The sequence below is a fragment of the Diabrotica virgifera genome, chromosome 10 (genome assembly GCF_917563875.1).
Source record: "Diabrotica virgifera virgifera chromosome 10, PGI_DIABVI_V3a".
Lineage (NCBI taxonomy): Eukaryota > Metazoa > Arthropoda > Insecta > Coleoptera > Chrysomelidae > Diabrotica > Diabrotica virgifera.
In genome coordinates this window covers 149,245,964-149,271,839 of record NC_065452.1, presented here as the reverse complement: position 1 = coordinate 149,271,839, position 25,876 = coordinate 149,245,964, and the positions used below count along the sequence as shown (strand labels likewise).

Genomic DNA, 25,876 nt, shown 5'->3' with positions numbered 1-25,876 from the left:
ATTTCTTAAGCTTTGAAGGTGTTGAATGCAAGGGTTTTAACAGAATTACATAGTTTACAGTGGAAATTAAATACAGACAACGTTTAACTATTACCACATTTGACGTCGTGTTTGCACGTCTTCAAGAAGTACCGGCAAAACATTTTGCAAAAAATTTATAGGCCTCTCCATTTAGTGTTCTGGGTAATTCATAAAATATTGTACCCTTTACCCTTTCTGTATCCTTTACAAATTCCTCGTTGTTAAGAAATACCTGTTCTTTTGGAATAAAACTAAATTACCCCAAATCTCAAATGTCAATAACATCAAGCAATGGTTTCTTTCTTGCTTTGATGGCATTCTTGGTTTGTTTGATATGAGGGGACCAGGACGGGGTGAAAAAATGTAGACACTAGCCATTTGGTTGATATTTACATTTTTACTTTACTACCTACCACATACAAATGACCTACAAACCTACTATTTTTAAATGTGTCAACCTTTAGCTTTTGTGTTGCACGGTGTTGCCAGACTTTAATTTGCTCTACATTGTGCCTTCTATCTATACCTGTAAGAATCGCACTATTGTCGGGGATACCCTGTATATAAATATACAGCTTATAAAAACAATTAATCAAAGCATACACTGATACGTTAAAACAACCACGATATTGATTATTCTTGCCGTTCAGTAAATTGTCGCAGTATACTAATAATAAAAAGTCGCATGGCTTAAATCTGGATGCTCATAAGTACCAAATTATATTGATTAGACACTTACTTGATTCACTTGAAGTAGAAGTATCCAAATCGCTATCTTTATCTCGATCTTGTTGAGTATTAGGATGCCAAACAGAAGAACTTCCAACAACCCTACTTTGACATTTGACATTGGGGCTACACGTACTTCCTGACGAACATAACGGCGAGATTGAACATTTGCTTTCAGCACTTCTTGGATGCAATCTGTCAGGCGAGAGTGCTCTCCTCAATAATGGCGAACCAGGTTCTCCTCCTTTCGCCCTAGCAAACCCTTTCTTCGGTTGGTTTATTATAGCTATCGGAGCAGAACCAGCACTTGGACTATAGGACTGGGTAGTATTTGAGCTACCTGGCTGATGACCGATGGGGAATGCCAGGGGACTGGGAGATCTTGTGGGAGAGGCTGGTAATGGTGATGGCGAAGGAGTTCGCGCTAAGGGTGATAAGGGTATGTGACCTACAGATTTCCTTCTACTTTGTACAGCCGGAGAACAGGCGGGCCCAGCACCATGTAATGATTTTGGACAGCCTGTAGTATGCAGTTTGTGCTTTAGGCCATGTAAAGTTGAAGGCCTTTGATAATGTTGTTTACTGTTACGGTTGGAAGGAACTGTAGTTGGAGAAGGACTTTCTGATGAAGAGGACTGACCAGAAAATTGAACTGTAGAGAGTGAGAAAGATTCTGAAGTAGTTAAATTAGATCTCGGAGCAACGGGTCTCACTGCGGCCGGGCTGAAGCTACTGTCAGCACTTCTTGTAAATGACTGAAAACTTCTGCTTGGAGTTACACCTACTGGGGATTGTATGGCATTTCCCGATATCTAAAACAAGTAAACAGGTGTAATCTTTTTCGTTATCTCTAGACTTTATTTGTTTGCAACTGGTAGCTCATTACAACCTTAGCAACCTTATTGGCTTCAACTACATCCGTACGCCAGTGGTTTAAGGCATTGACGGTAATCCTTAACCTCTATTTGAAGATTTGCATTTGTAATGAGCTACGAGTTGCAAATAAATAGACTTTAGATAAAAGACATCTACCTGTTGCATCTCTACACTAGCTCTTTTACTGCTGATTCTCTTAAACAATGAAGTTTTTCTTCTTTTATCACTCTCCTTTTTCTGCTTTTTTTGTCTGTTTAGGCTTCTTCTAGCCAGCTTACTTTGACCTAGCTCTCTTTTCCGCCCACCAGTCTTGATCGAAGTTTGTTCCAAAGGCGTAGCTCTCAGACTAACATGTTCTGCCCCGCCTGAAATGAAAGTGATAATGCATTTTTGAAGAAAGGCAATCAACAATGAAACTTACCCAATAAAAGTTGAAGCACTTGAGTATGGTACAAGCCTTGCACTGTTTCACCGTTGATGTGAGTGATTAAATCTGCTGGACGGAGCCCGGCTTCAAATGCAGGACTTCCTTCGTCTACAGCCTATAATGTAAGATAAAATAATATTTTAAATAATATTATTAAATAATACATATTTAATAAGAACAAAGAATTGCATTTATAAAATACATTGTGAATGCGAACAATTTTATTTAGGTGAAACATCAAGACCATTAAACGTTAGAACAAGTGAACATCAGTCTTACGTTAAAAATAGAGAATTTGATAGATCTCAAATATGTCAACACGCATGGGATAATGAACATAGAGTTCAGTGGAGAGATTCAAGTATAGTCCTGAAAGAAACAGATAGTAAAAAGAGAAAAATCAAAGAAGCGGCTCTAATTATGCTAAATGAAACCAATTGTGTCGCAAATTCCTTGGTAGAATGCAGTAGGATGTGGTTAGTCATACTGAAAGAGGAAGTCAATAGAAAGAAAATTCCACGATTAGTTTGTCAATAACATATCGAGTTAGTACATATTTTATATTTTAGTATTACTTATTGTATATCTATGTACATATTATTAATATTATTTATAATTTAAACATATTAAAGTCAGAATTTGGTATTAGTTTCTTGATAGTAAATTAAATGTAAGACCAAATACATACGATGAAGGGATAGTATCAGGAGGTTTTTTCCTGGTTTTCCCTCGTGATTTACTATGGAATCTCTAACGCGAGAATTTTACTGTCATTTGGTTGTCTTTTTAAAGACAGATCACATGCTATAATTTTTTTGTGACGGATATTCTTTAGTTGGGGTTGCTTTCATGTAATCGAATGAACTATCTTTCAGTAAAGTCGTCCCAGGAACGCAACTCATAAATATTGGCAATATCATTTTAAAGTCGTCTACTTTAAAATGTATAATATATGTCTGAATTGCCAATATAAATGAGTCAGATTAAATAAATTATTAGAAGAATATTTTACTTAGCAACAACATTTTTGTTTAATTTAGTAGTATTTTGTTTGACGACACCCGATTTGGGCGTTGAAACATTAATAAAATTATTTTTTTCAATTTAATTGTGGCTTATTTCCCATATAAATAGTTAATCATAAAAATGCCACAAGAAAATAGCTTCAGAATAACATAATATTTTAAATATTGAAATATTGACAAAAATATGGAATATTTATGTTATGGTACCATAACTTAAAATAAACATAAAATATCTTGGAGACCGGTCCTGCATCGATAACTATAATGTTGTATTCAACGTGTGCTCCGAATATTTTTAATAATAACAAAGTTTAAAATAAGTTATAAATTGTGAATCTCAGTGATATATTGAAATAAACTGTAAGTGTACAAACTCTTTATATAATCTCCAGTTAAATTAGCAATAAAGTCAGCAAATTGCAATTAATTGTTATTGTTGTCAATAAACAAATCCAGTTTTACCAGCAAAATAACCACTTTTAGTAAAGACCGATACACCTGTTTTAGCAGGTGTACAGGGTCGGACTTACTTTTCACTTAACGTTTATCGAAATGGATTCAAACATGGAATCACACAACAGTTCTACAATACAAGACCATCAAAGTCAAATAAACGCATCACAGTCATACTCTTTGGCAGCGTCGAGAGTGCAATTTCCTTTAAAGTCCCAAGCAATTATCTTTAGTGCCTTAGAAAACACCAAACTTTAAGACTACCTTCTCCCACCTGGAAATGTAATTCAACCGAAAAATATAATCTTCTCTTCTAGATTATCTAATAATCGCATATGTATGTATTTATCCAATAAACAAATAGTGGATGATTTTATGAATAATCATGGTCAAATAGAAATACAAGGTGAAATTGTCAGAGCAAGAAGGTTAGTTACACCAGCGGAACGACTTGTACTCTCCGGCGTATGTCCTTCAATACCGCACGACTTGCTAATCAATGAGTTACAAAAAATCGGCATAGTTCCTGTCTCCCCCATGACATTTCTCAAAATTAGTGCCTCTACACCTGAGTTCAATCACATCCTTAGTTTTCGAAGACAAATCTATATCAGTCCTCACAGTCTAACACTACCAGAGTCATTTACTCTTGTTTTTGACAACACGATATATAGAATATTCATTTCTCAAGACAGTTTAGTTTGCTTTAGATGCAAGAAGCGAGGTCACATTGCATCACAGTGCTCCGAACCACTAGCTCAACTAAACCACAACCAAAACAATGAAGCGTCGGTATCCAGCGCAACAAATATATCTTTGCAAGCACCCAATGATACAAACCCTTCTCAGTGTGAACAAATGTCTATTTCTAATGTCCCGGAGATACCGAGCCAAGTAGATGCATTAAATAAGGACAGTCACATAAATAATCAACCAAAACGTAACTCTGATGAAATTATTTCACCTGAAGCAGATCCATCTTCAAAAGAATATAACATTTTTCCACCACCTAAAGTCCAAGCAAAATTTAAAAAATCTAAAATTGGTTCAGCAAGCACTTCTGAATGCTCATTTTCTCTCTTACTTGACCCTGCTAAAAACTTCATAGAAAATCCCCCTCTACCTTTCCCTCTAAACTTTGATCAACTTAACGCGCTGCTAACGAATATCACTGGATCAACAGATCCTATAACCACAATTCAAGAATATACCACAGACCTATCAGCTTTGTCCCATATGCTCAGCCGAGTTTACCCCCATTTAAAGGAAAGATCCATAAAACGAAACTTTACGTCCATAAAGAAAAAAATCAATAGTTATCTTGGCAGTGAGGCATCGGACTGGGAAAGTGACACATCTCAATTAAGCCAACATTAATATTCAAGTTTCTACTTCAAAATAATATTCATGGATTTTGTTCATCGCCTTGCTATGCTCCTACATCTTTCTATGAATTCCAGCATCTATACTGCAGAGCTCTTTGGTTTGTTTAAAGCCATCAAACATATATATATTAAAAACCTCTCTTGTTGTCCAGTCCTTTCCGACTCTCTTAGCACAGTCAAAGCTATGCAAAATATATACCATAAACACCCCAATGAGAAAAGAACCAGGGCCGAACTAATGGAAGCTCAAGAAAGTTTCAGAAGAATCCACTTCCTGTGGATACCATCCCACATAGGCATAGAAGGAAATATGAAAAAGGAGATACTAGTGCGCGTAACGCTATCACTAATGATGCATCAGAAAGAGAGTGTTGCTAGCGATCTAAAAGTACATTTCAAAAATAAAGTGTTAGTGCGTGGAATCCAATTATTGTTCCAAAGGTTTAATTGTCTACAAATTGTAATTCATTTTTACCAATTTTCGATTTAATATTGTTACAAATGTTACAGAAATGTCGCTAATAACCTTCGGGTGGATGCGACTTTGTCTAAATAAAAAAAAAATAATAAATAAAATATCTTGCTAAATTTATTATTTACACAGATGAGACCACAATTCAGTTATAGAAGCCAAATGGAAGAAACTTCGTCTACAGAAGAGTTCGTGAACGGTGTGTCAGGTGTAACCTCATACAGAGCGTTAGTTTTGGTGTTGGCGATATATTGCTATGGGAAGGTTTAGCTTGAGAAGGCCGTATCAAACTTGTGGAGGTGATTGGGCGAATGATAGCTAACATTGAAAACATTTTAGAAGATCATATTTTGCCGGCCATATTGGATATGAAAGATTTGTGCTAATGCATGATAATGCACATCCTTAGAATGTCGCTAGAATAGTGAATGCTTACCATGATGAGATTCAATTTGAAAGATTATATTTGCCACCATATAGCCCAGATTTTAATCCGATCGAGCATATGTGGGACAATTTAAATCATCATATTCGGAAAAGAAATAAAATTCCTATGACACTGGGAGAGCTCAAGAAGAATGGAATTCAATTCTTACTTCTACAGACAGAAAAGCCTCCAAAAATACTAAGTACTTACCATAACTAGATGATGCATTGTATATACATCAGTGTCTCCATAATACACTCGAATTGTATGCACAGTAAATCCAAAACCCTTAGGACCTCTGCGTATAATTATAGGCGGTTTTAACGTGGTTCCCAAAGGTGAAAGCTCACGACATGGAGAAGTATCTCTGGAACTTGCTGTACTGGAACTCCCTCCAGCTCCTGGTGAATGTATTAAGTGGGTGGTTGTTGATATATCTTCTGAAAAAAACAGAGTAGTATATTTCGACTAGAAGATATATCATTTTGATAAATATCCTTTTGGTAGTTTCATTACCTGTTGGGATCATCAGTGACAATCCAGAAGTACTTGCACTTCGGACAACCGATCTAGAAGAATGTCCAATTAATCCGGCTTTTATTTGACTCAAGGACGGAAATTCTTTATTTTCTGCTCCAGGTGAAGATATACAACAGCGGTCATCTTCTACAGATATTGAAAACTTCGGTAAAAATTCTCTTGAATGTGCTGTCTTTTTTCTTCTATTGATTTGAGGGGACACGTCATCACTGTCAGTTTGCGAGGATTCAGGAGTGCTTATTGTACATGATAAATCAAGTGAGACCTATAAAAAAAACAAAAAATATAATCCTACTGTTAGATAAGTAATGAAACACTTTGGCAAAACCGAGAGTTTATTAGAATATTACCTTACACCTAACTATGGAATCACTCAATATGGAAGGCAACAAAACACTTAAAGAGACCTACAGAACGCAACTCGCCAATTAAGAAAGATGATGGTACTTGGGGAAGATCAGACCATGAAAAAGCTTCAGCATTTGCAGAATACTTAGCTGGTATTTTTAAAGAACACCAAGTAGAGAATAATGATGATGGAAACTTAATAAGAGACTTCCTGGATAGTGCTTGCCCTATGACGCTCCCAATAACACCATTCAATCCATCAGAAGTTAAACTAGAAATAGAAAAATGCAATAACCACAAAGCACCTGGATTTGACCTAATAACAGGATTAATACTGAAACATCTTCCGAGAAGAGCATTGGTCATGCTAACTACAATATACAATAGTGCACTCAGACTGACATATTTCCCAATCACATGGAAATTTGCGCAAATAATAATGATTCACAAACCGGGTAAACCTCCAAATAAAACATCATCCTATCGACCAATCAGCTTGTTGCCGACAATGTCTAAGATCTTAGAAAGACTACTACTTGGTAGACTGAAGAATGACATTAACCTAGATGTAGAAATACCCACACACCAGTTTGGTTTTAGAGAGAGACACTCCACAGCACAACAGACTCATAGAATTATAACAAAAATCCTTACTGCTATTGAGGAAAAAAAAATATTGCACAGCGGCATTCTTAGATGTAGAAAAGGCATTTGATAGAGTATGGCATACTGGACTTTTATACAAACTCAAATGTATTCTTCCAACCCCCTACTACCTAATCATTAAATCCTACAATGAGGATCGTTACTTCCAAGTAAAATATAACACAGCAACTTCCACATATTTTCCCATTAAATCAGGCGTACCACAGGGTAGTGTCCTGGGCCCTCTCCTTTGAGGACCCTATTATCGCGTCTGCACAACTGCAAAACCAGCTTGACCAATTGGGAACATGGCTCAACAAATGGAAGGTGAAAGTAAATGAAACGAAGTCAACCCAAGTTACATTTACAAACCGAAGGGATGTATGTCCAACAATAACACTAAATAACAGTCAGCACACAAGTCAAATATTTGGGACTAACCCTTAACAAAAGATTAACATGGAAGCCGCACATTCAAGCCAAGAAAACCCAGATCAACATCAAAATACGACAAATGAGCTGGCTTATTGGTCGAAAATCAAAACTCACTATTGAAAATAAACTGCTCCTGTATAAAACTATGATAAAACCAATTTGGACCTATGGTGTTCAACTCTGGGGTTGCTCAAAGCCATCAAATATCAAGATAATACAAAGAGTCCAATCAAAAATATTGAGGATGATATTCAACGCACCCTGGTATGTAAGCAATAAAACCCTACACAAGGACTCAGCTACACCCTTGGTAGAGGAAGAAATTCCAAGGATCACAAAGAGCTACCTTGATGGACTGAGAAGTCATCCAAATGATGAAGCAAGACTGCTGAACACTCCTCCCGAATTCGCAAGACGACTGAAGAAACTATGGCCAACAGATTTAATAAATTAAATATACATCTTGTGATCAAATGTAAAAATTATAATAGGAGGGTTGCCACAGGGCAGCTTCTCCCTCATGTATTTAACATTCAAACTATTTGCTTATAGCTTCGATGAAGCAGATTGTAAATTAAAATATGTAATAAAAAAAACTATTATCGAAAGATATGTAGCTGATACGGTGAAAATTTAAAAAAGTGTTTAAAAAATATGAATAACTAACTTCATTCCTCACCATTTTATTCTCAGGCTTCCTCTTTTCCAATGTTCTTGAACGTAGCACTAAATTGTCAGCCACTTTTATTGTAGGTCTCGAATCCACGATCTCAGGAGTCCCAGGGACCGACAAATCAGAATTACTCATTTTCAACGATAAGTAACTATTTTCGGGATCGGTATCAGTGGTGCTCAAAGAACTTAGTTCAGACACTTTCTTATACTGGGGAGAACATGATGAAAATAAACCGAACACTGGAGAATCGTCGGTATCATCCGTGTCATCCTCCAGTTCGTGACAATAACGATCTATTCTGCCTAGAAAAAAAGTTTGACATTAATATTGTATCAAACTATATTACTTTTAAATGAAGTAAAAGACAGACGCACTCTCAATCATTTATTGTAACTTCCGACGACCGGTTTCGCTCTCTATAGTACGCAGAGCATCTTCAGGTCAACTGTTACAAGTCACTAAATGCTACAAATAAAAACCAGAGTTAGAAGAGTGACTGGTTATAAAAGATGCTAAAGATCCATAAGATCAAGCCAATATTGAACAAAAAACATAAAAAGTAGTTAAGACAGCAGACAAATACATATGCATGTACATTCGGGGGCGGCAACAAACGTCCCCAAGCTAACAAACACATGCAAATGTATGCCGTCTGTAATCATGCAATGATAACGTGTCGTACTTACATTCGGCTACAAGGAGCTACTTCCTGAGTATTCAATAACATGATATCTTGCTCAAGTTATGCTAACGGGATATGTTGGAATAGACGGAGAATATTGTAAAGGTTAATAAGTTTATGGAAATTCTTGAAAGTGGTGAGATAATTGGTAAAAGAAATCAAACAAATATGTGTCTGCTATTTTGTTTGTGAAGTAAACTAAAGTGTAAACAGGTGGTACTGTTTACACTTTACACAGTACACACATTCTAAATTGAATATAAATAAAAGTTATTATAGTCGGTCAGCTGTATGACGGGACAGAGCCGGTTGGTCGGCCCCAATGAATGTACAGGGTTATTCACTATATTTTGACCCCCCTCTAAACTGCTTTATTTCCAGAATTAGAAAAAAATGTAAAATACAAAACTTATTCAATTTTTAAATTATGATTTTTTGACATATATATCGTACTAGTGACGTCATCCATCTGGGCGTGATGACGTAATCGACTATTTTTTTAATGAGAATAGGGATCGTGTGCTAGCTCATTTGAAAGGTTATTCAATTTTCTATTCAGTCATATAAACATTAACATGATTGTTTATACAGGGTGTCCAAATTTTTTTTTAATTAAATTAATTGTTTAATTAATAATTCAAAAAAAAATTTGGGTACAAATAATGATCTTAATGTTTATATTACTGCATAGAGAATTGAATAACCTTTCAAATGAGCTAACACACGACCAATATTCTCATTTAAAAAAATAGTCGATTACGTCATCACGCCCAGATGGATGATGTCACTAGTAGATATATGTCAAAAAATCATAATTAAAAATTCGAATAACTTTTGTATTTTATATTTTTTTCTAATTCTGTAAATAAAGCAGTTTACAAGAGGGTCAAAATATAGTGAATAACCCTGTACATTCATTGGGGCCGACCGACCGGCTCTGTCCCGTCATACAGCTGGCCGACTATAATAACTTTTATTTATATGCAATTTAGAATGTGTGTACTGACTTTCCGCCTTAGTAAATTGATTGCATTACCTTCGTAGGAAAGCAACTTTGATACCCTCTCTGTAACCCCTGTTCTACGTTTCGCTTGACCGATCGCAGTATGTTTCTCTATACAATCACAGTAATCAACTGTGAAAAAACTAGCTTTAGTAAATTCAGAGAGATTTTTCGGCGCTGCCTCTCCATCTAGTATCTTTGATCCAGAAAAAATTTATTGGTAATCATATCCACAAATAATTCCTACTATTTTAATACATATTCAATTGTTCCACCAACCGATGTATACCCTGTTTAAAGAATTTTTGTGGATGTAGGTCGAAGAATTCTTTAACACATTGAACGCCAGGCGAGTTTTATTTAACTCGGTCCTTGTATGGCCCAGGCGCTCAGCGAGATAAATATAATTCATTGAGAATCTCCACGTGGAGCTTGAAGGCACAAACAAAAAATTTTAGTGTGGCGGTTAATGCGTTAACGGCATTTTGTATTTTTCTATCCATCTGAAAACGATTACCTTTTAACGCCATTTTCAGTGGCCCAAAGATGTGAAAATCATAGAACCATAAATCGGAACTATAGCGTGGATACTTTAATATCCTGTATTTTTTTCGTTGTAGATTTTTTCACTTTTTCGGCGACATAAAGCAGAGCATTGTCGTGCAGAAGAATGACAAGCTTTTCTGAACGTTTTGGTCATATTGCTTGATAAACCTTGTTTAAAGTTTTCCTATAAAGGTTAAAGGTTAATATGTACTCTAGGTTCCGAAAACTCCATGAGCAAGGGGTCCTTCACGGTTAAAAAACATGTTAACATGACCGCAAGCTGATTATATTTGGACGGATTGTAACAGCAAACGCCATTTTGAAATTACAAATACAAATGATAGGAACTGATCAGTGTGACATGTACAAACATAACTAACATTTCAGAACGTCAGTTGAGTGATTACAATTTGTTTCCAAGGCTTAGGGTAAGAACAGAATAAGTGGGTGGAGGTGTAGGTCGCGGTGGATGCTACTAGTTAAGTCGCGGTCGATGTCGACAGCACATAACAAGGAGGTCACCTGCGCTGTCAGTCGAGCTAGAATTACTATCAAGTGAAGTAGTTTAATGAAATTTGAATGACAAAAAGACTGTGCTTTTGCGATGTTGTGTCAGTCAAGTGATGATAGTGATGAAATGTCAGCTGTAAATAATCAGATCCTCCTTCATATTTCAAAAATTTACTGAATTTAATTACTTTAGAAATTCAAAAATAAACTGAATACAAAAAAGGGATTATATTATACAAAGTATCAACTCAGATAGCGCAGTTAATGACAACTTGGTTTCGAACCGACTAATCACAGGGAAGCATCCTTGTAGGCCGCGCAGTAGACATCCATGTAAAACAAACTCATTTTATTTTCAAAAGCATCGAGGTAAACCTCCTAGATGGCATCGCGCTAAACCTCCACCGCGACTTACCTGCTCTGTTCTCTTCCATTCACTACAATGTGTTTGTTTTACATGGATATCGACATCGACTGCGACCTCCACCTCCACCGCGACCCACTTGTTCTGTTCTTACCCTAATCTGACCAAAGATATGTTTGAATTGAACAAGTTTATACTTTTAAAAGTAAATCGATAAATTATTATACTTACTGTCAAAATAGCTGGTATCTTCATCATGTTCAAGTTGAGGTATAAATTCAGCCTTTTTCCTAAGCAAAGAATTCCAGTCTATTCCATGGAAGTACACATGTTCCTTAATTTCTTGTGCACCTCCTGTTCCAAGTCTGTCTCTAGGCGAGTGTTGTAAAAGGGTAATTATGAGATCTTTCGCTTCTTCCTGTACAGGCCAATCCTCGTGATCAGGCCATTCAATTTCGTCTAAAATAGGTAATTTAAAAATTAGTAAAGTTAGAACATAAAAACTATGTGGTCTATTTAAGAGCAAAATGTTGTGACGTCATTTCAGCATACCTGCTTCGTCAGACACTCGGACTGGTCAAGTTCATACACGGAAAGACCAACGAGTGCCTCCTGCTTATTTCATGCTTTAAGGGGTTACATAGGTCTTGCGGGTAAAAAAAGTGACTTTAAAAATATTATATCTCGAAAACTAAATTATTTTTATTTATAATTGGAACATGTAAAAGCATAGTACTTAACTCTCAAAAAAAGTTTCAGCGAAAAATAAACATTTTTTTAGAGTTGACTGCAATTTTTCGATAACAGCCCTTTTTTGCGGTGGGCAGCATAACTAAGTCCAGTCTCATCTGAAATCAAAAAATCATAAAATTTCTTTTAGTTTATATCTCTTGCTAGTGAATGAACGAAGGAATTTTTATTAGGTGAAGTTGTTTTTGTTTTATAAAAAAAAAACTACTTTAAAAATGGTAATTTTTGAAAAAATGAGAAAAATTGGGGTCAAAAATGTGTTTAAACTTATATAAAATCTTCAAATTTCATTTTTTTAAATTCCTTCGTTCATTCACTAGCCAGAGGTATAAACTACAAGATACTTTTTGATTTCAGATGAGACTGGACTTAGTTATGCTGTCAACCGCAAACAAAAAGGGCTATTATCGAAAAATTGCAGTCAACTCTACAAAAATGAATATTTTTGGCTAAACATTTTTTTGAGAGTACCTTAAGTACTATACTTTTACATGTTCCAATTATAAATAAAAATAATTTTTAGTTTTCGAGATATATTTTTTTAAAGTTACTTTTTTTACCCGCAAGACCTATGTAACCCCTTAAGTGGTTAGCGTACAAAGGTGTCATTTACGTTAATGGCCGTAAACGAAAACGATTTAATAATATTTGCACATTTCGAATAGCGCAAAAGATAGAAAAGCACTGAATAGCATTTCTCTTGTTTATTGTGATCAATTCTCCATCACATGATACCTACCTATTCTTTTCTAGAAGTTCTACTTTATTACATGTTTGTATAGAAAATTGTTGATAATCTTCGAGAGAGCGAAACTTTCAATGTTCCTAATCTTTTTATTACATATTCCACATTCTTAAAGATACAGCAGCAGGTTCAGGGAGGGTGTTTTGATTGTTTTTATTGTAAAAATATAATTTTTCTAAATACCAGTTTAAACGGCCATATAGAAATATCTTGAAAACTAAAGGTAACTGAATAATGAAAATTGGATTGAAGTGGTTTTGGAGAGTGAACTGTTTAATGAAAATAATTACATTTATTTGCTACTTCCGGTTATACCTTTTTTTGCTTATAACTTCCGTTTTTTTTAATGTGACCTCCAATATATTTTTACATGTTTGAATTCTACTCGATATCTTCTTTCTTAAAATATAAGGTTTTGTAATATTATACAGGGTAGCTTCAAAGATAATTACGTTTTTTTATTAATTTCGTAGCAACATTCACACCCTATATTGTAGCGATTTGACATCAAAAACTCTATTTATGTTCAAATAATTTTTAATATAGTCTAATATTGTTAAAAATTATTAATAGAGCGCAATGTTTAATTTTAGTATACAGGGTCGATCGAAACTCGGAATGAGTATTTTTTGAGTTTTCTTAAATAAAGCACCCTGTATTTTTGTATTGTAATAAACTGATATTTTATGGTACATTTTTATCTCTTAAGAATTCCCTATAACTAACTGCTTTAATTTATGAGATTCATGATTTTTTAAGCTCAACATTAATTGCAACAAAAATTACATGAAATTTTATTGGGTTGGCCGTGAAAATATTCAATAAAAAATAATTTTTAGAAAATAAATACATATTAATCTAGACTCATCCTTAATTTATTAATATTGGTCGAGATATCAAAATACCTACGTACTTAAGATTGTTGGTGCGTAAAATATTCATAAAAACATACAATATTCTATCTACTTAGCTATGACTTTGACAATAAAGTTTAAACCTTTGACATTATACTATTTTTATAGTTCCTCTTACTTTGTTAGCATTACTAACATGATTTTTTCTAATGAGGAACTGATTAATATGTTTTTCGTGGTGGAAGAGTATAACAAAAATTTTCTACTAGTAATAAGAATTTATCATCAGCAATTCCCTGATAGACGAAAACCAAGAAGAGAAATTTTTCAAAATTAACTGGAACGGTTTTGACGTTGTAGACTTAATATTACGAGAAATCTGATCGAACAAAAACTACTGTAAATGAATAAAATGAATTCAATGTAATCCTTGGTGTCACTGAGAATCTGCATATTAGTACGACCGTTCTCGTAATCTAAGTGTCTAGTCCGCCGAAACCGTTCTAGTAAAGTTTGACAAGTTTTTCTTCTTGGTTGTCGTCCATCTGGGAATTGCTGATGATAAATTCTTATTGCTAGTAGCACATTCTTGTTATACTCTTCTACCACAAAAATCAAGACCTCATTAAGAAATTCATATTAGTAGTGGTAACAACGCAACTGGAACAATAAAAATAGCATAATCTCGAATGTTTAAGCAAGTTTAGTGTCGAAGTCATAGGCAACTAGGTACAATATGGTATGTTTGTATTAAAATTTTACGCACTAACAATCTTAACTACCTACGTAGGTATTTTGATATCTCATCCAATATTAATAAATTAAGGATCAGTCTAGATTAATATGCATTTTTTTTCGAAAAATGATTTTTTACTGAATATTTTCACGGCCAACCTAATAAAATTTCACGTAACTGTTTCTGCAAATAGATGTTTGGTTTAAAGAATCACGAATAACTCACAAATTAAAGCAGTTAAGTATAGGGAATGCTTAAAAACTAGAAAGTACTATAAAACATCATTTCATTACAATACAAAAATACAGGGTATTCCATTTAAGAAAATTAATTCCGAGTTTCGGCCAACCCTGTATAGTAAAATTAAACATTTCGCTCTATTAACAATTTTTAATAATATTAGTAGACTGTATAGAAGTTTTGGAGAACCTGACGTTGTAAAATTCATTAAGGTAGCACGCCTTAGATGGATAGGTTATGTAATCAGACGAGAGGAAGATGTCATAGTCAGAAAAGTGTTTAACCGAAGAGGGCCGATAGAACAACGAGCAAGAGGAAGACCGACTTAGGTACCAAGACAACCTAGAAAATGATTTGAAAGCTATTGGAATTAGAGCATGGAGAAGAGTTGCCAAAGACAGGGGCGAATGGAGGATTGTTCTGAAGAAGGCTTTGGCTCATAAAGAGCTGTAACGTCACTGATGATGATGATTAGTAGACTACATTAAAAATTATTTGAACATAAATAGAGTTTTTGATGTGAAATTACTACAATTCTACAGGGTGTGAATGTTGCTACGAAATTAATTTAAAAAGTAATTATGTATCTTTTAAACTACCCTGTATAACATTACAAAAGCTTACATTTTAAAAAAGAAGACATCGAGAAGTATCCAAAAATGTAAAAATATACATGGTGTCCCATTAAAAAATGAAGTTATAAGCAACTTCTGGTATAACCGGTAGTAGCAAATAGATCAAATTATTTTCATTAAACAGTTCACTTTTCAAAGCCAATTTTCATGATTCAGTTATCTTTAGTTCTCGAGATATTTCTAATTGGCCGTTTATCTGTCTCACCTTGTATACACAAACTAAGAAGTAAGTCAAAGAGAACCTACAAGAACCATAAAAATTGTAAACTTACCTTGCACAGTATGCGCAAATAACTCTTCCGGGGTATCGCCAAAAAAGGGAACACAACCAACAAGAAATTCATAGAGAATAATTCCCATTGACCACCAATCAACTGGTTTTCCATATCCTTGTCTCAAGATCACTTCTGGTGCTATGTATTCAGGAGTACCAAAAACTTGTTTGTCTGAAAATTTTCTTGAGTCCGTATCCATGTATCCTTCATATAGATTGGTTGCCACTGAAATGTTCTGAATTAGAAAAGTTGTCCAACTCGACATGAATAACTGAACAAAAAAAATTTCAAGAAGAAGGTAATAAATCTATAATAAAGTGGTATAAAACGATAAAATCATACCGTTTGAACAATACAGCGAAGAAATATGCTGAAGCAATTAATGAAGAAATAGAAAATAAGAGACAAACAAAATGTGGAAAGTATGGCAAACATTGAAATACATAATAACGCAGAAAAATGTGTGGTATAAATAAAGGTAACAGTAAAAACAAAATGACTGTATGTGAACGGAGGAAATTAGGCGTCAAATACAATTAAAAAAGGATACGTGAAGAAAATATTTAAGAGTATATAGAGTTCCTCGAGAGATTATGTGGTGGGCACTCAATAAGAAAGGAGTCCCTGGCGAATATGTAAAAATTGTGAGGGATATGTATGAGAGAGTAATGACTAGTGTTAGGACAGGTGTGGGAGAGACTGATAAATTTTCATGTGAAAGTAGGATTGCACCAAGGCTCGGTGCTTAGTCCTTATTTATTCTCATTAGTTTTGAACCAGATAAGAGCGAAACTACAGGGTAGCATTCCATGGTGCCTAATATATGCTGATGATGTAGTGTTAGAAAGGAAATAGTGACAGACTTAGAACAAAAACTGGAACAGTGGAGACAAGCTCTGGAGGAAAAAGGTTTAAAACTTAGTAGGACAAAAACAGAGTATTTGGAATGTTCATTTAAAGATGGAGTTACTACAAATAAAATGTTATCTTTGGATGGTGAAATGATTGTGAAAAGCAATAGTTTTAAGTACCTAGGATCGGTATTACAGAGTAATGGAGAAATAGATGGAGATGCATGCAGTAGAATTAGGGCTGGATAGATGAAGTGGAAAGAAGCGAGTGGTGTGTTGTGTGACAGAAAAATTCCAATGTAGCTGAAGGGAAAATTCTATAAAACAGCCATAAGACCGGCTATGATGTACGGAACTGAATGTTGGGCAGTGAAAAAGAAAGAGGAACAATGTATGCATGTGGCGGAAATGAGAATGCTTACATGGATGAGTGGAGTGACAAAGAAGGATAAAATTAGAAATGAGTATATTAGGGGAAGTCTAGGTGTGGCACCAATTGATGCCAAAATGAGAGAGCATAGGTTAAGATGGTTTGGTCATGTTCAACGTCGAGACGTTAATCACCCAATACGAAGAATAGCTGAAGTGCAGATTCCTGGAAGGAGTAGGAGAGGAAGACCAAAGAAGACCTGGGGGGAGGCGATAAGGCAGGACATGTTGGTAAAGGGGATTAACATTGATATGACCCAAGATAGAATTGTGTAGAGAAATGCAATTAGGGAAGCCGACCCCGCATAGGGTAATAAAACAGATGAAAACTAAACAATATAAAGGAGCATAGGCAAACAGTGAAAAATGTAATGTTCCAGGTAAAACGACGATCCTCGAAAGATGCTGGCGACAAACTAGTAAAGTAATCAAATCAATAAGTAATTTAGCTTATTAAAAAAATTTTACGATACAGAATATCCAAATATCGTTCGTACAGTATGAATACCGTTGCACGTCATCCGTGGCATACCAAGTGTCGTCACATGATATCAACACAAAATACTTAAGTCGTGGGTCTGTTCCATTATTTTAGAATCGTTTAGCCAAGTACATTGGAATTACAGCCACTAGACATTTTATTATATACACGTAGAAATAATATTTGAAGATTTCTATTAATTATAAACTTAAAAAAATATACCATAACTTGCTACAATTTGTATAAATTGATTACAGTGCGTTTTATGAAGCAGATTTGACCGGATCACACTTTAACTGTGATCGAACGAAGGTGACATCTTAGCATAAATTGGTAACTTATTTCACAGTTGCGGTGTTGACACTTGAGATTTGTTTTTATTATTTACTATAAGCATTTGTTGTATTATATATATTGTTTTTATTATTTACTTTAACGTAAGAATTATTACTTAATTATTGTTTTCTATTTGTATTTTTTTATTTATTTACACTGAATATAATTTATTTTGTTGTATAATTCACTTCTGCAATAATTATGTATTATATATGATTTAAAACGAATTCAGAACTTTTTTGTAATTTGGCAACAATGTCAACTTGGATCTCTGACGTGCAACGATATTTACACTGTACCAACCATATGTTGTTCTTTATGTTCATTTTACGAGGCTAAAATAAATTATACCACATGAATTATGTTTAAGCAAAAAATATACTTACATGACATCAGACCAACTTTGCTCAATCCAAAGTCTGTAAGTTTAATGTGGCCAAGTGCTGTTATCAAAAGACTGAAACAAAAACCAAACGTTTAAATTCTGAAACTCTATACAGGGTGTTCCCGAAAATAGTGCGTTCCTTAAAGGTATAGGTAGAAGGCACAATGTAGAACAAAAAGGCTTATAACATTTTTTTGTAAATTCAACCGTTTGACCAAAAAACGAAAATACATTTTGATATGCAAATTGAAGTCTGGCAACAACGCGCAACTCAAAAATCTAAAGATTAAAAAAGTAGGTCTGTAGATCAGTTGCATCTGATAGGTAGAATAATGTAAATATTAACCAAACCCATATCCATTATTTCGCAGGTAGTCAACTACGATGTCAACAACCCCAAAAATCACACCTCAAATAGTAAATAAATAAGGGGTTATTAGGTTAAATTTCCACAGTCACAGAAATTCTTCTAGGCTACGTTGCCATGTCATTCAAATTTATGAAAATAAAAATTCACTCTTATGGAGAACAATGTAAATTTTTTCTTGGAAACGGTTAACTTTAGAAAAAAATGTTATAGGACTTTTTTGTTCTAAATTATATATTATTATATCCATACCTTAAAGGAACGCACTATTTTCGGGGACACCCTGTACAAATATATTATTCTGAACTAAAAAGTCAGTTTTTCTAATTTATCTTTCAATCTTCCCCACCCAAGAAACTTTTAAAATTCTTTTATACCGCCATTTCTATCACATTTTACACTATTCACAGTCCAAGACTCGACACCATAAAGTAAGACCGAGAACAGGTAGCAGCAAAGTAAGCACATCCGTAAAGCCAATTTTAGGTCTCTGTTACATAATACCTTGGACATCCTTCTAAAAGCAGCTCTGGCCTACTCGGTTCTGGATCTCATTTCATTGTGACTGTGCTACAAGTTAACTGATATTTAAGGTAAACAATTTGATCTGGACTGGGCACTGTAGGCTCAAAAAAAGAATTTTTGTTGGTTTTGTCTAGAGTCTAGAGGATGATGAGACTGTAACATGACTACGGGGAAGGAACTTCATATTTATCTTCTTATTCTAGTGTCGAGTCCACTAATGAAGGTTGGCTATAACCATGGTGAAGTCGTCTCTATCTTCTGCTTTTCCTAAAAGCGTCTGTGTGTTTAACCCGGTCCAGTTGCGAATGTTTTTCAGCCAGTATATTTGTCGTCTACCAGGACCCTTTTTCCTTCGATTTTATCCCTCATAATCAGCTGTAACAACTCCTACTTATCATATCTAAGTATGTACCCCAAATATGCTCCGTCTCTTCCCATTCTGCGCAACACCATTTCGTTCGTAATATAATCGGTCCATAGTATGGTATAACTAGATCCAAACCCAGACATCCAAAGTGAAAGTTATCCTCCAACACCAAATTGTTCTGTATGGTCCCCATAATGTTCAGAAAAAAGTCACACCATTTTGAGCGTCGGGTTTGGAGGGAGAGGGGGAGAAATTGGTAAATTCGTAGTTTTTTACGTTTTTCGTCAATATTTCTAAAACTATGCGGTTTAGCATGAACAACCTTCAACACAAAAATGTTCTACATTAAATTTGAAATAAAAAAGGCCCTATGCATAATCCTTCTAAAATAAACGGTTCCAAAGTTACGGAGGTAGTATAATATAATTGGTCCAAAAAAAGGCCTAACCCAAACATCCAAAGTAAAAGTTTTCCTCCAACACCAAATTGTTCTATATAGTCCACATATTGTTCAGTAAGAAGTTACACCATTTTGAGCGTCCGGTTTGGGGGGGGGGGGAGATGGGGGAGAAGTCGGTAAATTAGTAATTGTTTTACGTTTTTCGTCAATATTTCTAAAACTATGTTTTAGCGTAAACAATGTTCTATACAAAAATGTTTTACATAAAATTTAGAGTAGGTTGAAAAGTGGAGGTTTTCGATACTTTTTACATTTTTTGGACAATTTATAATTATTATTACTGATGAAAGAAATTTTCTTTAACAGGATTGTCTTTTGTAAATAAAATTTGCTATTTCAGTTGCCGATGGTATGTTAGTGATAAGCCCTCGAAGAAACGTCAACCTCACCACCCAAAATCATCATTAATTGCCCAAAAAATATAAAAAGTATCGAAAACATCCACTTTTCACTCTCCGTAACTCTGGAACCGTTAATTTTATGACAATTATGTATGGACCTTTTTTGTTTAAAATTGTATGTAGAACATTTTTGTATAGAACATTGTTTACACTAAAACATAGTTTTAGAAATATTGACGAAAAACTACTAATTTACCGACTTCTCCCCCATCCCCCCCCAAACCGGACGCTCAAAATGGTGTAACTTTTTACTGAACAATATATGGACTATATAGAACAATTTGGTGTTGGAGGAAAACTTTTACTTTGGATGTCTGGGTTAGGCCTTTTTTTGGACCAATTATACTACATTATTATTACCTCCGTAACTTTGGAACCGTTCATTTTAGAAGGACTATGTATAGGACCTTTATATTGTTGTAGGATAACTTTCACTTTGGATGTCTGGGTTATGCCATCTTTTGGCTCAATTGTATCATACTACCATGGTATTTTCAAAATTCTCTTAAAAAGCCACATCTCAAAAGCTTCCAGCTTTCTCATTAAGTCAACATTAACAGTCCAAACTTCGGCACCATAAAGAAGAATAGAGTGGATATAACATTTTACCATTTGATATCGGATTTGCAGATTGAGTCTTTGGTTACTCAGAAATCATCTTCAAAAAGGTTTCACTTGATTACTTACTCTGGATCAAATTTCCGATTTCGGATTTAGATCTTCTGTAATCCAGACTCCTAAGTATTTCATGTTCTCCACTTGTTCAATATCTTCATTTTTTATCTGGATCCTTGTTATGACGTTACCCCTCTTACTGATAACCATGGTTTTTGTTTTCTTTATATTTATTATTAAACCAAACAGTTCCCCAGTATCACTTTCCCCCCTCCATATTTATATCTATCTAAATTAATAAAATGTAAAGTAAATAGTAATTTTATCTCAGTAAAATGTTTTTTGTGTACATATATAAAAATAAAAGATAAAATATGAACTTACTTATCAGGTTTTAAATCTCTATGCACTATCCCATAAGAATGTAAGTACTCAACAGCAAGTACGGTCTCAGCAAAATAAAAACGAGCCATATCAGCTGGTAGAACTGCAATATTTTTTAACAAACTAGCACAATCTCCTCCTTCAACATATTCCATAACCAGGCATAGATGCTTTTTAGTCTCGAAACTGCAATACATACTGACTACAAAAGGATTGTCTGCAAAGCTAAGGATATCTCGTTCAGCAAAAACTTGCTCTACCTGGTTGCGCAACATCAAGTTGTTTTTGTTGATCTTTTTCATCGCAAATCGTTGCCTAGTTTGTTTATGCTTCACCAAGTATACTGCTCCGTAGGCACCATTTGAAATCAGTTTGACAACTTCAAAATCATGTTCGTTTGGGTTACACAGGGTCTTTCTCATAGTGGGAGCAGCGTTCAAAACTACCGGCTTGTTCTCATTCGACCAACTACAATCACGTAGTTCCTGTTGAAGTTCTGCTATCGGGTCTCGATTTAAACCTAGTTTCTGTATAATATATTGTGGAATATCTGCTTTTATGCCTTGAACACCTTTTACCTGGCCCTCTGCTGCCTCTAGAAAGTGGTAGAATTCTTCTGGATCAAACTCCAAACATTCCAATAAACGGGCCGGCCGAGATATGATTAACAAAAGTTTCTTTATAAAACTTGTCAGTAAGTTAGCTGCACCTTCTGATTTTTCCTTAGTCTAAAATAAAGTATAATAAATAAAGTATAATAAATATAATAAGTATTGGACTATGATACTATGAACCATAGGGGAATAACCCTCCTTAATACAGCTTACAAAATATTTTCGAGTATCTTATATGGTCGAAAGACGCAAACCTCAACACTCAGGAATATATCAAGAAAACAATCACGGATGTAAACTCAGAAACATTACCAAAAATAGAAAATTATGAAATAGAAGCAGCACTATCACAATTAAAGAACAACAAAGCACCGGGACCAGATGGAATCCTTGCTGAAATGTTGAAAGAAGGGAAAGAAGAAATCTTAAAAACATTAAGAAATCTATTTAATCACTGTATACATAAAGGAGAAATACCCGACGAATGGAACGAAAGTCTTACAATCCTACTATTTAAAAGAGGCGACAGAAAAGACCTAAAAAATTACAGACCCATCTCACTGCTGTCGCAAACGTATAAACTATTCATGAGGATTAAAAACAACAGACTAACACACAAATTGGACTCATATCAACCAGTAGAGCAGGCAGGATTCCGAAAGGGATATAGCACCACTGACCATCTTCTAACAATTAGGACACTAATAGAGAAAGCTAACGAATACCATATAGATCTGCACTTAGCGTTCGTTGACTACGAAAAAGCATTTGACAGCGTAGAAATGTGGGCAATAGAAAAAGCTATAAACAACAGTAGAATAGATTCCAGATACAGAATGCTAATACATAATATATATATAAGAAAGCAACAATGATAGTACAAGTGGAAGAAACCACAAAACCCATACCAATTAACAGAGGAGTGCGACAGGGAGATGTTATTTCTCCTAAACTATTTACATTAGCACTGGAAGATGTTTTCAAAACAATGGAACGGACAAACATGGGAATAAACATAAATGGAAAGAAACTAAACCACCTAAGATATGCAGACGATGTAGTAGTAATAGCATCAAGTTTTGAAGAACTACAAACCATGCTAACCGAAGGAGCAAATGAATCCGAACAAATAGGTCCAAAAATGAATTTTGCCAAAACAAAAACAATGACAAACACACAAGATAATAGAAACGTAATACTAAACGACTGGAAGAACAAAGCAAGGAACAGAACAGAATGGCGGAAAATCCTAGAACAAGCCAGGACCCAAAAAGGGTTGTCGAGCTACTGATGATGATGAATACTAAACGACACCACCATAGAAGCGGTTAATGATTATATATAGGGTGTCCCAAAAGTAGTGGAACGGTCGAATATTTCGCGAACTAAACATCGGATCGAAAAACTGAAAAATACATTTTCAATCATTTTCAAAAATCTATCCAATGACACCAAACACCAACCCCCAGTACACCCCCTGGAGGTGGGGTGGGGGGTAACTTTAAAATCTCAAATGGAAACCCCTAGTTTTTCTTGCAGATTTGGATTCGTTACGTAAAAGTAAGCAACTTTTATTCTAGACATTTTTTCGAACTGTGGATAGATGGCGCTATAATTGAGAAGAACCATTTATCCTGATACCATAGGTAAATTATAGAAACGGTCTAATATCTCGAGAAATACACTTCCAAATGAGAAACCAAAAACAGGTTTTAAATATTTTTCGAAAACCTATCGATAAACACCAAAAATGACCTTCCAACCCACCCCCTGGAGACGGGGTGGGGGGTAAATTTAAAATTTTAAATAGCAACCCCCACTTTTTATTGCAGATTTGAATTCGTCATGAAAAATTAAACAACATTTATTCGAAACATTTTTTTAAAATTGCTGATAGATGGCGCTAGTAAATCGTATTTTTCCAATTAAAGCGCCATCTATCAACAATTCTAAAAAATGTTTCGAATAAATGCTGCTTAATTTTTCATGACGAATCCGAATCTGTAATAAAAAGTGGGGGTTGCTATTTAAGATTTTAAAGTTACCCCCACCCCACCTCCAGGGGGTGGGTTGGAGGGTCATGTTTAGTGTTGTTCGATAGGTTTTCGAAAAGTATTAGAAACCTTTTTTTTGGTTTCTCATTTGGAAGTGTATTTCTTGAGATATTAGACCGTTTCTATAATTTAGCTATGGTATCAGGATAAATCGTTTTTCTCAATTATAGCGACATCTAGCCACAGTTAGAAAAAATGTCTTGAATAAAAGTTGCTTACTTTTACGCAACGAATCCAAATCTGCAAGAAAAACTAGGGGTTTCTATTTGATATTTTAAAGTTACCCTCCACCCCACTTCCATGGGGTGTACTGGGGGTTGGTGTTTGGTGTCATTGGATAGATTTTTAAAATGATTGAACACGTATTTTTCAATTTTCCGATCCGATGTTTAGTTCGCGAAATATTCGACCGTTCCACTACTTTTGGGACACCCTGTATATATATATATATATATATATATATATATATATATATATATATATATATATATATATATATTTGGGACAGATAATAAAAATAAATAAGGAAAACCAAACAGCCGAGGTAAAAAGAAGGGTCAGATTAGCCTGGGCAAGATTTGGGAAATTAAAATGGGTCCTAAAGAATAAAAAATACAATACTTAAAAACAAGAGTGTTTGACCAGTGCACACTCCCAATTCTTACATACGCATGCCAAACATGGACCTTGACCAAGGCAAACATGGATGAAATAATGAAGACACAAAGAGCCATGGAGAGAGCAATGTCAGAAGTAAAATTAACAGACAAAAAGCAAAACAACTGAGTAAGAAATAAAACAAAATCAAAGACGCAGGACAACATATAGCCAGGCTAAAATGGAGCTTCGCAGGTCATAACGCTAGGCAAACGGACAATAGATGGAATACCACGATACAACAATGGAGACCATGGACAGGAAAGAGAGCAAGAGGACGACCCCAGATGAGGTGGGGAGACGACATTAAAAAGATAGGAGGAACGCACTGGAAACAGGGGGAAGCCTATGTTCAAAATTGGACGAATTAAAGGGCAAAAGAAGGAGAAGAAGATCTTATATGGTCGCGTAAGTGCACATTCAGAGGAGCTTCTTGGCGAATATCAAAGTGGTTTTAGGCCTGGTCAATCAACAACACACCAGATCTGTGTGCTAAAGCAAATACTGGAAAAAACCAATGAATTCAATATCGACACATACCATCTTTTCGTAGAATTTAAATCGGTCTATGATAGTGCCCTAAGAAATAAATTATATGAAGCCATGGATGAATTTTACATGCCCGATAAACTGATAAGATTGGTTAAGGATAAAATGCGTAAAGTTGTTTGCAAAGTCGAAATACAGGGCGAACAATCACAGGCGTTTGAAACGCATGTTAACCTGCGACAGGGAGATGCGTTGGCGCGTCTACTTTTCAACATAGTTCTGGAAAAGGCGGTCAGAGTTGCCCGAATAGACAACAGAGGAAATATTTTTAATAAATCATCCCAAATTTTGGCATATGCAAATGATGAGACACTAAATCCTGATGAAGATATTAAAAATCGTATAGAAATTGCAAGAGGACCATTTATGAAACTTAGATCTATACTATGCAATTATCAGCTGAACTTACAAACTAAGAATCAAGTTCCTAAAATGTTATGTGTATCCTCTATTACTAAATGGATGTGAAAGGATCATGAAGGTTAATATGATGAACAAATTAGAAGTGTTCGAGATGTGGTCATATCGTAAAATGCTCAAAATATCATGGGTTCAACACCTTTCAAACATATGAGTCATAAACAGAATAGGTCAAAGCGAAG

General features: G+C 34.8%; 1 protein-coding gene across 3 annotated transcripts in view; it reads right to left on the bottom strand.

Annotated features, from left to right (window-relative positions):
- The window catches only part of LOC114331299 (microtubule-associated serine/threonine-protein kinase 3), an 82,672-nt gene that overhangs the window by 21,615 nt on the left and 35,181 nt on the right, over positions 1–25,876 (bottom strand). For 2 of the 3 annotated variants that reach the window (XM_028280823.2, XM_028280825.2), the window contains 10 exons: positions 21,401–22,128; positions 18,283–18,353; positions 15,797–16,024; positions 11,796–12,023; positions 8,463–8,761; positions 6,332–6,620; positions 6,026–6,255; positions 2,048–2,168; positions 1,783–1,991; positions 761–1,562 (listed from right to left, as the gene is read on the bottom strand). In XM_028280823.2, the coding sequence (XP_028136624.1) occupies positions 761–1,562; positions 1,783–1,991; positions 2,048–2,168; positions 6,026–6,255; positions 6,332–6,620; positions 8,463–8,761; positions 11,796–12,023; positions 15,797–16,024; positions 18,283–18,353; positions 21,401–22,128 (3,205 nt within the window). The remainder of the gene's footprint in view (positions 1–760; positions 1,563–1,782; positions 1,992–2,047; positions 2,169–6,025; positions 6,256–6,331; positions 6,621–8,462; positions 8,762–11,795; positions 12,024–15,796; positions 16,025–18,282; positions 18,354–21,400; positions 22,129–25,876) is intronic. The other variant, XM_028280824.2, reaches the window with a different exon arrangement.